This window comes from Hemitrygon akajei, chromosome 6 (assembly GCF_048418815.1).
Source record: "Hemitrygon akajei chromosome 6, sHemAka1.3, whole genome shotgun sequence".
NCBI lineage: Eukaryota > Metazoa > Chordata > Chondrichthyes > Myliobatiformes > Dasyatidae > Hemitrygon > Hemitrygon akajei.
Window position 1 is genome coordinate 121,899,878 of NC_133129.1, and position 17,992 is coordinate 121,917,869.

Sequence of the window (17,992 nt, forward strand, 5' to 3'; positions counted from 1 at the left end):
TCTTAACCCAAGTAATTTGCCTGCAACAAGGACAAATAGAACCATGGATTTTACAGTATTCTGTAATCTTTAATGATTAAAAGATCTAGAGATGCAATCAATATTTTTGAGAGCCACAGAATTTGCTGAATTGAATTAATTTTCCAGTCTCAGAAAGGTTCAGGTCCCCAGAATTAACTTTCTGTAATTTCTATGCAAATATTGCATAGCTCATACTGAAAGCTTTAGGATAATTTCAGTGATTATGCGCAGCTAAAAAGTGCTCTAATCACATGTCTATTGAAGCATTTGTATAGTACCTAGTACATGTCACAATCAGAAAAAAGATGAAAAACTTATCCAGGTAAGCTTGCAGCACTGCTTATTAATGAAAAGTGTAAGTGACAACCACACACAACTATGTTCTACAAATATGTATAGTCTTGTGGATTAAATTTTAAAACCTGTGCAAAATTAAACGTGTTCAATTCATAATTTTGCGAGGAACCTTTACATAAAAATGAAGACATCCAGAAATTTACTTTTCCCATACAAAATATTTGAAGGACCTGGAGGAACAGGTTTCTCCAGTCCACTGTCAGCCTCACAAATGTCTATCCACACTTGCTCCTACTCAGCCCATCTACTTCCTCTCTTTACAAGTTTAGTGAGTGTACTTTTTCAAATTTTCATTAATCTTTATTTTTAAAAATATTTTTATCAGCAGCTGTTACTAACCAAAAATGGGTCCCGGATGAAGAATATAGGTGTGTTGTTACCAGTTAAATCCCAAATTCCATCTTCAGTGTAAAACTTGCAAGCAAATCCTCGAGGGTCACGAACTGTGTCTGCAGAGCCAGATTCACCCCCTAGAATTCAATCAAAGTAGTGACAGTAGATTACTCTAGATAACCAGAGGGGGAAGGAAAGTCACTATGGCTCAAAGTACACAGCTTTATATGGTAGATAGAAGAAAAGCAAAAAGGTAGATGCTGAACACAGAAAATAAGAACAGTGCTGAAGATACTCAGGGCAGGCTGCATCTATGCAGTGACTAAATTAACTGAACAGGTCAATGATTATTTGTAGCATTAACATACACATTGAAGATAACAATCTCTACTTCTTGCAGATGAGTAGCTCCATACAATGGATACCAATTAAGGTCTCTGCCAATAACATTTTGATGCCAGCAGCAGAGTTTAGAGTTAATGAAACATCGTGGGATCTAGTTATTGTTTGTTAAATACCCAAAGTTAATTTAGTTCATTTGGCAAGAAATGCCTGAGAATGGGGCAGAAGAGAGAGGGAGGAGAAAGAACAGCTGTAGACAGCACTGGTGTATCTTATACTAACACTAAAAACTGTTCTAAAAGAGGTGCACAATTGATTCTATAGAGAAAAAAATCAATTTAAAGGATTAGTTAAAAAACTACATTGCAACAGTTCGTCCCCCAATATGTCAACTTTTGCCCAAGGAGAGATACCCAATTATCCAAATTCTTGCTGCATATATTACTGCATTGTGTGCATACCTTCAACTAAAAGGGAATACATTAAAGAAAACTACCTCTACCTTGTAAAAGAGAAGACAAACAGTTGCCAACTCCTTCAGGGTTGATACTGAACATTTCTTGAAGAGTGATAGTGACTGGTATTTAATACACTATGTTACAGTTCTACATTACATCTACAATTCTGCATCTCAGCACACTTACACTAAAGTGAAACATCAACTGCTGATGATGTTATCAAGACTCAAAAGGCAAATACAATATGTTGTCAAGAAAAACAAAATTGTAACAATCCTTTGAGTTAATTGGTCATTGAACTGTGGTACATACTGAAAAATAGGTAATCTATATCACAGTGGTCCCCAACCACCAGGCCGCGGACCAGTACCAGGCTGCAAAACATGTGCTACCGGGCCACGAGGAAATTATATGATTTGGCAATATGAAACTATACGAGTCAGCTGCACCTTTCCTCATTCCCTGTCAAGCCCACCGTTGAACTTGAACGCACGTGAGGTCATCAGTTGGTCATTAACCTACAACTACTCGAGTAAAAAACAAACATCATTTGAGAGTTTCTTTGGAAGAGGTGGTAGAGGACATAAAAGGCCTAACGATGAGGATAACGCAGAGACAGCTGAGGCCGAGACTGCAAAAAAAAAGCTTCCTTCAACAGAAAATACGACGAGTTGTACATAAAATATGGCTCTAATGCGACCGGTGACTCGCACACTCCAAGCCCCCTGTGTGAGATATGTGGAGACAAGCTGTCTAATGAGGCAATGAAGCCCTCAAAGCTGCTTCAGCACCTTGAGTCCAAGCACCCTGCACTTAAAGACAAACCCGTTGAGTTTTTTGAGCGGAAGAAACATGAGCAAGCGGGACAGAAGCAAGTGCTGAAAGCCACCACCTCCACAAATGCTGCTGCTCTGAGAGCGTCGTACTTAGTGGCTAGCCGTATTGCTAAGGCTAAGAAGCCTTTCACTGTTGGTGAAGAATTGATTCTGCCTGCTGCCAAGGACATGTGCCGTGAACTGTTGGGAAAAGCTGCAGCTAACAAGATGGCCCAGGTTTCTCTTTCAGCTACCACAGTTTCAAGGAGAATCGATGACATAGCAGAGGACATTGAGGCACAGCTGCTGGAACAGCTTAACGAGCCACCATGGTATGCTATCCAGGTCGACGAGTGGACAGGGGCATATTTGACATGTTCCCACATTAGCTGGGATTTTGGGAGAGACTGAGGCTGCACTGTCCTTCTCACAGCTGGTGCACAATCACCTATCTTCACTGTCGACAGAATTCGAGCATTACTTCCCAACCACAAATGACCCAAGACGACCCCATTTATGAATGCCGCTGGTGAATCATCCATGTCAGCGCCAGAAGATCAACTCCTTGAGCTTGCAAATGACAGTAGGCTGAAAATTATGTTTAACATAACATCTCTGCCGGCATTCTGGATCTAAATCAAGGCTGAATATCCTGAGATAGCCACAAAAGCACGGAAAATGTTGCTTCCATTTCCAACATCATACCTCTGCAAAGCGGGGTTTTCTGCAATGAATGCAATGAAAACTAAATTGCAGAATAGACTGGACATAAGGAACCCCCTTTCAAGTATCGTTGTCTCCCATCACCCCTCGATGGGACCGTCTTGCCCAGGGCTCCCGCTGATTCGGCAATATTGGTGTGTTGCAATGATTTTATATGTTCATGCGAGGAAAATATGCGCTGTGTGTTTAATATTAAATTCGTTAAACCCTTTTAAAAAAAAATTGAGTGTATTAGCCACTTATAAGTGACTTATAGTTGACTTATCACCTATATTCCGATTGTGATTAACACCCCCCACCCCCATCAGCCAGTCCTTAAGAATACTGTCAATATTAAACCAGTCCGCAGTGCAAAAAAGGTTGATGATCCCTGATCTATGATACACAAGCTTTACTTTCAAACTACTCAAGTGATTGGAACATTTCTTTGCATGATTCCTTACATGTATAAACCAGCTTGTCCACTTCAGAAGGCAGGTAGGTGTCAACCACTTTGCTCTAGGATTGAGGCATTTTGCTCTAGGATTCAAACCAGTTTAGGCATAGACAACTTGTCTCCTACATAAAGCAATATTGGCAATTCAAACTGAAAACCTTGTTGGGAACATTCATCTGATCAGGCAGCACCTAAGCAGACACTTTTTTTGTAGTAACTCTGCTGATACAGTCCAAGTAGTTTTGCACATCAAATACCTTTAATCATTTTGCTTTTAGTTTGGCAAGCCCAATCACACATTTATGAACACACTAGCTTCAACATTATGTGCCCTTTTAATTTCCAATTTTATCTTTTGAACCAAAGAAATTCAAGCTGAAGTGGCAGAACCAAGTTTATAGAACAGTAATATCATTATTCCATTAGTTTTTTTTAAATTTCAAAACCAGCTTTCACAAGAAAACTCATGTCAAAGAGCAATTGCATTCAGTGAAAAGGGAAAAATATTTGAAGATGTGACAAAAAGGCAGGAGGAAGGAATAAGAGTAGGGATAGGTGATGGTTAAAAATTTCAAAGTTCAAAGTATATTTATTGTCAAAGTATATGTACAATATATCACCATACACAACCCTGAGATTCACTTTCTTGTGGGCATACTGAATAAATCCAATAATTATAATAGAATCAATGAAAGACCACACCAACCTGGCAGACAACCAGTGGGCAAAAGACAACACTGTGCAAATATAAAATAATTATATCAGAAACATGAGATGAAGAGTCCTTGAAAGGTTATGGGAGCAGTTCAGTAATGGAACAAGTGAAGTTACCCCTTTTGGTTCAAGAGCCTGATGGTTGAGGGATAGTTTTCCTGAACTTTGTGGTGCAATATGATGGCAGAACATAGCATTAATGTAAGACTCTTGGCAGTGTGGAAGATCAGAGGGATCTTGGAGTCCAAGTCCATAGGACATTCAAAGCTGCTACGCAGGTTGACATACGTTAAGACATACGGTGTATTGGCCTTCATCAAATGTGGTATTGAGTTTAAAAGCCGAGAGGTAATGTTACAGCTATATAGGACCCTGGTCAGACCCCACGGAGTACTGTGCTCAGTTCTGGTCACCTCACTACAGAAAGGATGTGGAAACCATAGAAAGGGTGCAGAGATTTACAGGGATGTTGCCTGGATTGGGGAGCATGCCTTATGAGAATAGGTTGAGTGAACTTGGCCTTTTCTCCTTGGAGAGGCGGAGGATGAGAGGTGACCTAATAGATGCATATAAGATGATGAGAGGCATTGATCGTGTGGACAGTCAGAGGCTTTTCCCCCCAGGGCTGAAAAGGCTAAGATGAGAGGACACAGTTTTAAGGTGCTTGGAAGTACGTACAAGGAAATGTCAAGGGTTAGTTGTTTTTTTTTTTAAAAAACGCAGTGAGTGGTGAATGTGTGGAATGGGCTGCTGGCAACGGTGGAGGAGGCAGATGCAATAGGGTCTTTTAAGAAACTTCTGGATAGGTACATGGAGCTTAGAAAAAAGAGAGGGCTATGTGCAACCCCAGGTTATTTCTAAAGTACGTACATGTTTGGCACAGCATTGTGGGCTAAAGGGCCTGTATTGTGCTGTAGGTTTTCTATGTTTCTACGCAAGTCCTTTGGCTCCTGTACCACTTTCCTGATGACAGCATATCCTGGGTATTGGGGGTTCCTGAAGATGGTGTTGCCTTTCTGCATCAATGCTTCGAGTGGATGTGCTCAATCATAAGAAGGGCTTTAACTGTGATAGACGGGGCCATATCCCCTACTTTTTGTAGGACTTTCCATACAAGGACATTGGTGTTTCCATGCCAGGCTGTGATGCAGCTAGTTAATATACTCTCTACCACACTTCTATAAAAGTTTGTCAAAGTTTAGATGTCATGCTGAACATGTGCAAATATCTAACGAAGTAGTGGCACTGCCATGCTTTCTTCGTAATGGCACTTACATGCTGGACCCAGGATAGATCCTCTGAAATGATAACACCAAATAATTTAAAGTTACTAACCCTCTCCATCTCTGATCCCCTAATGAGGCCTGGTTCATGGACCTCTGGTTTCCTCCTCTTGAAGTCAATAATCAGCTTCTTCGTCTTGCAGACATTAAGTGGTTTCTGTGGTACCATTCAGCCAGATTATCAGTCTCCCTCCTATATGCTGATTCGTCAACGCCTTTGATTCAGCCTACAACAGGGGTGTAATCAGCAAACTAAAAAAAATATGGTACAGGAACTGTGCTTAGCCACACAGTTATAATTGTAAAATGGGTAGAGCAGGGGGCTAAGCACATAGCCTGGTGGTGCACTTGTGCTGATGGAGATTGCGTTGGAGATGTCATTGCTAATCCAAAATGACTGCAGAAAATGCATGAGTATTGAGACCAAGTCTTGAAACCTATAAATTAGTTTTGAAGAGACGATAGTATTGAATGCTGAGCTGTAGTCAACAAAGAGCATCCTGAGCATCCCAATACCCAGGATATGCTGTCCAAATATTCCAGGGTTGAGTGAAGAGCCAATGAAATAGCATCTGCTGTGGACCTATTGTGCCAGTAGGAAAATTAGAGTGGATCCAAGTCACTTCTCAGGCAGGAGTTCGTATGTTTCATCATCAACCTCTCAAAACACTTCATTCAATGCCTAGCATATAGTAGAGGTGTCAGAGGTAGTTTTTCACTTCTTTAATTACAGTATTCTGTACCTAGAATGCACTATCAAGGGCGGTGATAGAGGCTGATCCAAAAGAGACATTTAAGAGACTCTTTGATAGGCACATAGCAGTAAGAGAAAAGGAGAGTTACAGGTTATGAAGGAGGGAAGGGTTATATTAATTGTGAAGTAGATTTACATATATTTCGGGATGTAGCGAGGGATAACCCTTCCAGCCACACCACCTAGCAAGCCCCAACAACCCCATTTTTACCCCAACCTAATCTCAGGACGACATTGACTAATTAACCTACCCACTATATCATTTCACTGCAGAAGGAAAACAGAGCACTCAAAGAAAATGCCTGTACGCCACGGGGAGGACACAGACTCCTTACAGAGGATGCCAGAATTGAACCCGACGCCCTGAGCTGTAAATTGTGTCACACTAACATTATGGTTGTGGGCCAAATGGCCTGAACTGCGCAAAATGTTCAAAGTGCAAAGAACATGTCCACTTTTTTGTAACTCAAATTAGAACAGGTATCCAATTTTCAGATTTTAAAAAAAATGGTCTTCGAGATGAGATAAAACAACCAACAGATCATCATGTAAAAAATACAAAATTTTCTGTGCAAGTTTTCCCAGCAAGTTCTTTTAATGTTGGAAAAGGATAGACTTTCACAAAGACTAAAATATTACAAAGTCGAAAATTTTATAAAGCAACATTTTCTTAAGGTGGACAAAAAAATTAATCAGTTGACTAACATCCTTCAAAGAAATTCCTACAACAAATGCCATAAGACAAAGGAGCAGAATTACACCATTTAGTCCATGGAGTCTGCTCTGCAATTTAAATCATGACTGATTTATTTTTCCCTCTCAACTCTATTTGCCAGCCTTTTCCCTATAACCTTTGACACCCTCATCAATCAAGGACCTATCAACCTCCACTTTAAATATTCCTAATCACTTGGTCTCCACAGCTGTCTGCAGCAAAGAATTCCAAAAATTCACCCTCTGGTTTTAAAAAAATCCTCTTCTCTGAAGGAACATTCTTGCATTCTGGTGCTGTGCAGACTAGTCCTAGACTATGCCATTATTAGAAACATCATCTCCATGCTCACTACATCTCAGTCTTTCAATGTTTAGTAGGTTTCAATGAGAACTACCTCCACCCCGCAACCCCGCCACCACCCCCAGCCATTCTTCTAAACTCCAACAATTTAAGCCAAGAACTAGAGCCTTCAAATGCTCCTCATATTAACCCTTTCATCTGTGGGATCTTTCTTAAAACTCTTCTGGACTCTCTCCAGTGCCACCACATCCCATCTTACCCAAACCTGTTCACAGAACTCCTAATATAGTCAGACAAATTTATTATAAAATTGCCATAACAACCTTGCTTTTATATTCTAGTCATCTCAAAATGAATGCTAACATTATATTTGCCTTCCTTATTGCCAACTCAACCTGCAAGTTAACCTTAAAGGAACCCTGCACTAGGACTCCCAAGTCCCTTTGCACCTCTGATTTTCAAATTTGCTCTGTTTAAAGAAGTCTACCCCTTTATTCCTTCAACCAAAGTACATGGTCATCATACGCACTTCTCTACAATGTATTCCATCTGTCACTTCTTTGCCGATTCTCCTAATCTACCCAAGCCCTTCTACAGACTCTCTGCTTCCTCAATGCTACCTGCCCCTCCACCATCTTTGTATTGCTGGGAAACTTGGCCACAAAGTCATTAATGTTGTCATCCAGATCATTAACATACAACATGATAGTAGCAGACCCAACACTGACAGCTAACTACAAGCGTTTGTAAAAAGGTTCTCTTTATTTCCACTCTCTTCATGCCAATCTTTTCTGCTCTTGTTCAACAGCCTCATGTGTTAAAAGCCTTCAGAAGATCCAAATAAACTTCACCTACTGACAATCTTTTGTTGATCTTTGTCTTAGTGATTAAAGCAGACAAATGAGTGACAATCTTCACACAAATCCATGAAGTTGTGCCAAACCCTGAGGTCTCAAGTATTATCTGCAAAATGGAATCTTTATTTTGGTCAAATCAATTATAAAGCAAAGAGCATCAGTAAATCCTCAGTTCTTTTCTGCAGTGTTTCCTATTTAACATCATTCCTAAGCCCACATGCACACAAATGGGGCTAGCTTGCATGGGCATCTTGGTCACTATGGGCAAACTGGGCTGAAAGGCCTTCTTGGCGCTGTCTGACTCTACAACACATCATGCTGGGCTAAACCAGTTTTGCAGGGAACTCCCATGAGGAGTGCTTTCTTTGGGGTTTGGGTTAACTTCACAGGGATTCTGATGTAGACATGAGATCATTTCTCATTTCAAAGACACCATCTGACATTTTCTGCTTTTATTTCAGATTTCTAGCATTTGTAATTTATTTGATTTTCACTCAGACTGATATGATAGCTTAGCAGTTAGCACAACACCAACTGTAAGATTAGGCTTGAATTCCTGCCACTGTCTGTCAGGAGTTTGTACAGTATCCCCGACTGTGTGGGTTTCCTCCGAGTGCTCTAGGTTCCTCCCACATTCCAAAGGCAGATAGTTAGGGTGACTGAGTTGTGGGCATACTACATTGGCACCACAAGCATGGCAACATCTGTGGGTGGCCCAGCACAATCTTCACCAATTTGATGTGACACAAGCAATCCACTTCATTGCCTGTTTTGCTTTACATATAATAAAGCTTTAATAAATAACAGCTAGCAATCTAGAACACTAAACTGATGCAAGAAAGTATTGTTTCCTTTACTTCTCAGCTCAAGGAAAAAAAAGACTAGAACTTTCCACAATGAGCAAAATTATGTCCCTTAAACACAATTTTAGTGTTTTGATTCTAGATTCCACCCCACTAAGTATAGTGTCCATTGCCCAATTTCTTGAACTTTTCCAATACTGAAGGAACACTCAATTATTAGAATAAAATTGAACCAAGTCTAGAAGAGAATGGAGTCTTTCAAATACACTGATAATACTTGAAAATTCTACAGCGTGTACTTGAACTAAAGATCTCCTTCTTCATCTCTACCCCCACCCCAGGTTGCCCATAGGCTGAGGGCAACTTGCTTCCATTCCCATTGAGGACTGCAAGACACACTCATGTCAATTATTTGACAAGGAGTTGACATTGCATACTAGCTACTATACAAGCTTGATAGAGTAAGGTCTGGTGAAACAGCAAAGCAGTCAGAGAGAACTGGAGGACAAGATCACACACAAACATACACACACACTCACACTAAGCACACCCAAATACACACTACAGCAAGGCTTGCATGTGGTGGTGCAATGATCACATGAATTTCAGATCACTCTTACCAACAGTTGAGAAGCGGACAGATACGGATGTTCTTTTTCCAATATTCTGAAATACTTTGGCCTTACAGTATCTTGTGATGTCATGGGTCACCTCAAAAAAACCAAAGGCACCTGGAAGAAATTAAACTATGTTAATTCCTAAACCTTGAGTTTAGGATTCAATTAAAAGTTTGAACCTTCTTAAAATAATAACCTCAACAGTCAATCAACTTGCTCTTCATTATATATATTCATGATGAGTGATATTCAAATTTAAATGAATTACTCAAAACATGGCATTTTCTGGAAATTTTTTGTAACAATTATTGGACACCATTGTGTTTTTAAATGTATGAATACCTGTACAGGGTCTACAGTTCAAGGGTTGAATCGATATAGCTCCTTGAAGATTGAGGGAAAGGGAAAATCAGCAGCAAAAAAATTGGCAAGTGGAAATAGCAGAGAAGAGCCTTAACTTCAGAAAGTAGCAGATATTGCTACAGGTAAACACTGAAAGACTGCTTCCACGCATGGGCAAACAAAATGCTGGAAACACAGGTCAGATAGAGTCTGTAGAAAGTGAAAAGGTCAATATTGATTCTTCCACAACAACTTGCAGATAGGAAGCTAAAAGATGAAATACTTTACAATACAATTTACTTGAAGGAATATTGATCCTACCTTTTTGTATCCCTCACAGCTTGCCAACAGTTATTAGGGTTGAATTTCAATCAACAATTCAGAGTTCTTGCCATAAATCATTGGATATTTCACAGCAAGGCTACCTTCTAAATACTTCAGGTGCTTGCCAGTTTTTTACTTCTGCTTGAATAGGCTACAGGAGTAGACTATTGCTTTGCATTAAGCTACACATGCAGACAGATCCAAAAGGTATTACTTTATGGTGTAATAAGGCCAAATAATGAGCTTTCCAATCAAAAACAACTGAAATTCAGCCATGATGGGATCGAACCTTGACTATGTCCTGTAGCATGATGGATCAAGTAATCACACAAGAGATAACTGTAGCTTTCCTTGTGAATCAAACACTAGTAATGAGAAATATTCAGTTCCATAGTCTACTGCAGTGACAGAAGTGTAATAATGAAAGCTTTCTAATCTTAAAACTGCCACAGTGAACAGAAATCCTCCTGGCAAATATGAATGACCATTTCATATGGTAGATGTATGGATTAATGTAATAACAGGCTAGATACCAGAGATTCTCTATACTGAAACATTTTTCCCTTCATTTGCATGGATGAGTTAAATATCACATTAGGATGATATTAGACTTAGAACTTAATACCTCAATTGGATTACAGCAAAAGAATGAAAACTAGATTTTGTAATCTGGATACATTATTCCCTATGATTTTACACTTTCACATCACCAACCACCCCAACATATTGGTGGCTTTGACAAGGTCATATATATTGACCATCCCTAACCTCTATGTTGAGATGGCTGCTTCTTTTGATATCGTTTTGCTCCCTTCAAAATTCAACAGATAAATGTTTGCAATGATCTGTACAGTTAGTAATATTTTGCCATTCCACTACTAGAACCTTTTCGTAGTTAATCCTTTTTAAATTTCGCAAGTCACCAAGGAGAACTTGGAACTCAAAGCCAGTACCATTACCACACCCAATCACCCAATTAAGTCAATTAAATAATAATTGGAATCCATTTGAAATCATGCCAGTTACATTACCAAGTACACAAAAAGACTTGGCATGAACCACTACTTTGCCATTTTACTTTGAAATGCCATCTTCAGAAAACCCAAATCTTTAATACATCTACTTCTCTAATTAAAAAAGGTAATGAAGCAGCTTGTTTTAAAACCCATCCTGGAGTACATCATGTGCTGCAGCATTTTTTGAGAGACGATACGGTTAACTTCTCCGAATATAAACAATAGATGGAACCTGTTGATTTCCCCCCATTGGAAATAATTATCCACCAGCCTCTAATACATTTGCTGCTTAGTTACTACCATTTTGCACAAGTACAATTCCAGTTCATTTAGGCGATGTCAACTGTATGAGAACAGTAACTGCTTCCTGAAGAAACGTGATGGTGCGGTGGCTGATGCCAATAAAAATCAGTGCAAGTTATCCATCTTTTACATATGTAGCTGGCCCTCATCATCAGCTACTTTTCTCAAAATAATGGGGCAGAGAGAATACAAAAAAAGACAGCTTTTAAACCAACATATTAAGATTCTGCAGCTACCACTTAAGGTGATGTCACAATAAACAGACTCAAGTAACTCCAGGTGAAGTAGATGCAGAAACAAAACAAGGCAAATGGGCAGGGAGGATGATTATGATCTAGACAATATATGAGCTCTTGTAGTGTTTAGTGCACTGATAATTATTTTAGCTAGAAAACACAAGCCAAATTTTGAATCATGGTCTAACCAAATTGATGTGATCAGTTAATATACTGTGCATTTTCTGTTTATCCTATTAAGGACAAAATTGGAAACAATTTACTTTCACAGGAAAATCATTCAGTTAGAAGCTTGCTGAAAGAATAAGTGAAACTCAGAAACAAGGAAATTGAAGCAACTTACTGAATTCAAAACCACTAATCTTAATCACAAATTCCCAACCAACACAGTGCATGTTTACAAGAAAACAAGAATGATTTTTCTTTAAACTGGCTTGTCTATGAATATATGCTAGCCACACAGAAATTTATACAAGTAGCAACTCCCAAATACCTTTTTCACATTTTTAAGGATGCTCTACAGAAGACTGGAATCAATCGTTGCTTTGAATTATATTCACCAATTTACTAATTCCCACTTTTTCAGGTGGATAAAAATATATAAACTCACCTGCCCCCTTTGCATGTACAACACGCTCAGGGATCCTTTCCCGATCAAAGTGTGCCATTTCATCAAAAAACACAACATCCTGTACAAGCAATGGCCCTCTAGGTCCAGCAGTAATGACATTCAACTTGTCTCCAACAGGGTGACCTGCTCCGGTGGTCAAACCATCTACAGGCTAAAAGAATGAACATTGCAAATCTCAAATTATTGTGTGCTATGTATTAAATGACTAAAGTGGCATAGAAAAATAAAGCATGTAATCATGCAATTCTCTTCCTGCAGTCAAAATTCAGGAAAAAAATTACCAGACCTCCTACTTCAGACATATAGATGGAAAACTCTCAATATGGCCTATGCCATTCCACCTTTCTAATTTCACATTCTCATGTGGTCTAACAAGTGCTTTGACCATGCAGCCACTAAAAGTAAACATGGTTTTAAAAATCTTTTGATTAGACAGCATTTGTAGTATTCAAGCTTCATCTTTCCTGTTTATTTTTATGTTCAGTGTAGTGATCTTCAAGTGCTAGAATATATTAGGGCTCCTGTAATCCTATTATCTTTTCTAAATCTCCATCTTCTACTGCTTTCAACTGGCAACTGTTACACCTTCCTCAGACATCCAGTGTCTGTGGGCTACGTCTTTGTCATCAGAGAACAAGCAGAAAATGTGTATTTCAATCAGTGTTTTTCCCCACACACATTTCTGTGTTAATTTTTATTCCAGGACTCTATTCCTCGAGTCTTCACCATTTAAAATCAATGCTGAAAGTGCCTGTTTCAAAAAAATTAACTCCCTTTCTTCCATTAACTCTGATCAAAATATATTCCACTAAAGATGTTACAATTTTGCTTTCTACACAATCTTAACCCCCAACTAATAAAGGGTCTTAAACCAAAGGGGATAACTTCACTCAACTTCAGTTGCCCCAACATTGAAAAGTTCCTACTACCTATGGATTCACTTTCAAGGACTCTTCATCTCACATTCTTGACATTCATTGTTTATTTATTTATTATTTCTTTCTTTTTGTATTGCACAGCATGTTATCATTTGCAAACTGGTTCTCCACCCTGTTGATGCAGTCTTTCATTGATTCTATTATAGTCATTATTCTATTATGGATTTATTGAGTATATCTGCAAGAAAATGTATCTCCTCGTCTTTAATTTAGGTGCTTTTTTGTTAAATTCTCTTCGTTTGTAGCATATTGTTATTGTATGCTTAATCTTGCACTGTATTAATGCTCCCCACTGGGATTTGGGGTTTTTAATTTTGTAAAATGTTTTGAAAACTAATTTAAAAAAATAAGAAAATGTATCTCAGGGTTGCACATGGTGACAATAAATTTACTTTGAATTTAAAACCAATGGTGGGTCCAACGTGTCAATTATAGAAAGCACTGGAAAAGCATGTCAGGAGTTCTGTACACAGAAAAATACAGAAAGTCCATTTATACAAAAACATAGCTTCTTATTTTTACAAGAATGTTTATATTTATTCTTTTTCATCACTACAATCTCAAATTGAGACATTTTCTCCACAACTACACAAACTTTTTTGCACTAATACCTAGCATTATCTCATGCTTTGTATCTGGTTTCACTCAGGTCCCTCGATCTGAACTTTGTTAGCATGTTGGGGGGGGGGGGGGGGGGAACTATCAATATTCAAATCTTGATCACTTCATCTGCTGTTCAAAGACCAATTCCACAACCTATGGACTCACTTTCATAGACTCTACTATTCAAGTTCTCAATATTATTTAATATTGTTTTTGTGCTTGCACAGTAAGTTTTCTTTTGTACATTGGTTGTTTGCCCATCTGTGGAGTTTTCCTATCGATTCTATTGTGTTTTTTTGTACCTACACTGAATGCCCACAAGAAAATGAATCTCCAGGTAATACGTGGTGACACAGTTTAATAGTAAATTTACTTTGAACTTTTAATATTATGCACCTGATTTCATAAGAGCCAACCATTTATTGGTTAAAATTCCTGTTTAAGTAAAAAAAAGAAAATGGTCAAAGTAATGGCAAAATGGTCACTACATTGATAGCCAGATGTTTCAAACTCCTCCAGATTTGACTCTAGGTAGCCACTTGCATCACTGCACAACTACAAGAGACTCGATGAGAATGTGTAAATACATAAATGTGATTAATGTCAAGATTAGTGTAAATGGATACTTGATAATTGGCAAGAACTCAGTGGGTCAAAGGGCTTGCTCTATCACATTATGATGCTAAACAAGGAAAATAAACAAGATTCCAGCTCTAACTATATGCCACTAATTGAAAGAAAACTAAACAGACAAAAATGGGGGAGAAAGACAATTTGGCTGTAATTACAAGTTTTAACTTCCTCCTTGAAAAGCAAACTCAAGTTTTTTTTTAAATATACAAAAGCCCTTAACTTAGAAGGAGTTCCTTAAAGTTGTTATAGCTGGGGTGTTAGTAGGGATAAGCGCCAACTACCTATTAAATGCTTCCAATGGTGTGTGCCTCAAATAATCTCTGACAACCAAGTCCAGCTCCTGGCCATCACACGTGGCTTAGCTACTCAGGTGCGTTACTGGCATCTTAAAACCAGTCACTTCAGGCAGATGGGGTTCGTCAGTCATGGTTGGCAGCTCATTGAGGGGAAGGAAAACTGATCACAAACCGTCACTGCCTTGCAGCTATTACCACTCTAGAGGGAGGCTTTGGGAGTAAACCCTAAGGAAAAATCCAGAGCCGGAGTCCCCAAGGCAGTCCTACATCAAGTTCAATGCCGAATGGCAACTCCTGTGACACCACTGATGCCAAACTGTATCTGTCTTTGCTGTTCCTTTGGATTAATCAACTACGTGGATAGAGAAAACCTGCTAAATGGGCAACCACTTGCTCTTTATATTATACTGCCCTGGCTTGCATATCACAAACTGTCACCCGCAGCTTATGCAGGTCAAAGATGACCTGGGACTCCGGTCAGGTCAGCTGGAGTTTACAAGATTCCCTGTCAAGGTAGAGCAGTGTGTATCAGCAAGACAGGATGCATGGTGGAAACCTGCAAATAGGAGCAGAGGAGGTGCATCTTTTTGGGCAACCTGGAAAAATAGGTGGTAGCAGAACATTACATTCACAGTGGCCATAGGATTGACTTTGATGGCACAAAACTACTGTGGCATGCCAATGGCTTTTGGGACTGCCAGGTAAACAAAACCATTGAAATAAAATAAGAGGAAAATAATTTTTAAAAAGATGAAGGACTTGCTCTAAGTAGAACTGGAATTTGATAGTAAACAAAGTGGGAGGAGGAAAATCTTGCTGGATGAGGACTGACCAATTAGAAGGGACGGACTACTGGGGTATAAATACCACCAGACTAGACATGCCTGGGCATCATTCCCGATAAAGATGGTGGAGTTTGTCAATGAAACGTCAGTTTTAATCGCTACCTGTACCTGGCTGGAAGCCCGAGTTTATTCATCATATACACTGGGAAAGCACTAGATCCTGTAACATTAATATTTCCCTTTTAAAGCCTATAGTTAAATAGCAAATCATCCACAGACTAATAATACTGTATAATATGGCTAAAGAACAATTTGAATTTGAGAAGGCAGGGAGCTAATGCAAATTTCCTACATCAAATTCTGTTTTGCAATCTTTTACCTTCTGAATAAAACTGGGCAGAAGTTCAAGACTCCTGAGCAAAAACAGAAGTCCTGATCTTCTGTTCAGCTGATTGACCATTTGTGGAAACAAATGTCATTATTAATAACTTGCCATTAAGATTCCATAGATGTTCCCAGCACTTGCATTGCAATTCCTTCCTGCTGAAATCAACATTCCCATAAGGTTCATTCATTATAAAATAAAAAACTATAAACAAATGCAAGATTTTAAATAGAGTTTTTTATTCATTCCTAGTACATTAAGATTCCAATGTAATAAAACTGTTTATTTGTCTAAAAGTTTTGAGTATTTGCAAATGACGCATTTTGACCCATTCCAGCTTTGATGGGAGTAAATAAACAAAATGCTTCTCAATTTGATAAAGGAATTATTGCTTTTACAAATGGAGCTGGTAAGGCCACGCCTGGTACATGGCTTTAGAATAAAGGGGCACCCATTTAAGACTGAAATGAGGAAGAACTTCTTGCCTCCAGATCAGTGTCTTTGAAATGGTCACAGAGAGCTGTAGGGGTAGAGTTCCTCCTGTACATTGATCCCCTAGATAAATCCCCAATCAGCAAGGTTATCAAGAGTTACAGAGAAAGAGCAAGAAGACAGGCTTGAAAAATATCAAGTCAGGCATGATCTTTTTAAATAGCAGAGCAGGCTTGATGGGCTGAATTTCCCATTTCTACTTACGCTTTCACGATGTACAGTTATGCACCTTCTTATCAAGTACAGATTCGCTAGAGGAGGTGTTGCAAAGATTCACCATACTTGTCGTCAGATGAGGACAAATTAAAAACACCAAAGCTGTTATTCAGAGTTGAGATAAACAAGAGGTGACTGCGTTAAAATATACAAGGTAATTAGAGAGCTTGTACATGCTGCCTATCCCAAGAGGTCGCGGTCTCAAAGAAAGTAGTTTACCATTTAAGACCAAAGTGGAACAGGACGTTTTACTTGGAATTCTCTCGCATATAGACTGAATAGCTTATTTTGGAAAATTAAAAAGGAATCAGGGGCTAAAGAGAACAGGCCGGAAAAGTAACGGTGGCAGAACATTAACTACAGTTTATTTGATGCCTCAAAGTCAGAACAACCGACTGTCGTCCCTTATGCAGCATGTTCTCCTCAGATTTTGTTCTTAAACCTGGCCTCCGGTTATACGCCGCCTCGGCTATACAGAGGAGAAATGATCTCCATCCCGAGCAAAGAAAGACCTTTGCCTCCAGGTAAATAACCCAAAAGCTCAAAGTGACTTCAATCGCCCGAATCACGCGGGCCCCATCTTCTGAGGCCACCGCCACACTCACCACCTCAGCCCTCGAGCTTTTCCAGCACCTCAGCTGTTCGCTAGCTTGATCCCGGGAACCCTCCATCTTGTCACCGTCCAACAGTCGAAGGCGCGTCGCCCCCTTCGCCCCCTAATATAAGGCGCAAGCGGCACACACAGTCCCGCCCCCCTCCGGCCGAACCCCATTGGAAGGCACAAGTGGCAGTCAAACCCGCCCCGCCCATTGGTTGGAACTGCTTCCTTCCCGGTGCTGGATGCCAAATCTGAGCCGTTTGCCGGAGTTTTAACTCTGGTGCAAAGTTCTTTAGGGTTTAGAACCGACTGCAGCAGCGTGAGGATCATGTCTCATCGGCCATAGGTGATTTAAAAAAAAACCTGCAAAGGTGCTGGAAATCTACAATAAAAATAGAAAGTTTGGAAGGCAGCATCTATGGAGAGGGAAACAGGGTAATGTTACTGGTCTGAGAAAGTTCTGACCAAGAGTCTAAGATCTGAAAAGTTAACTAGTTCTCTTTGCACTAATGAAGTCTGACCTGCAAAGCATTTCCAGCAATTTCTGTGTTTATTTCACTTCAAAATCCAAGTCCTGTTTTCTCTCCAAATCCTTGATCCCTTTGACATTATGAAACACATCTCCTTCCTTTTTGAAAATAACGGTTATTTGGTAGTTATGGTTAT

At 39.3% G+C, this 17,992-nt stretch overlaps 1 protein-coding gene across 1 annotated transcript in view; it reads right to left on the minus strand.

Moving 5' to 3' along the window:
- cat (catalase) overlaps nt 1–17,472 on the minus strand; it is a 32,340-nt gene extending 14,868 nt beyond the window's left edge. The window contains exons 1-4 of the mRNA XM_073049157.1: nt 17,334–17,472; nt 12,360–12,531; nt 9,532–9,642; nt 718–848 (exon numbers count right to left, since the gene is read on the minus strand). Of these exons, the coding sequence (XP_072905258.1) occupies nt 718–848; nt 9,532–9,642; nt 12,360–12,531; nt 17,334–17,399 (480 nt within the window). The 5' untranslated portion in view covers nt 17,400–17,472. The remainder of the gene's footprint in view (nt 1–717; nt 849–9,531; nt 9,643–12,359; nt 12,532–17,333) is intronic.
- Between the last annotated feature and the right edge of the window lie 520 nt (nt 17,473–17,992).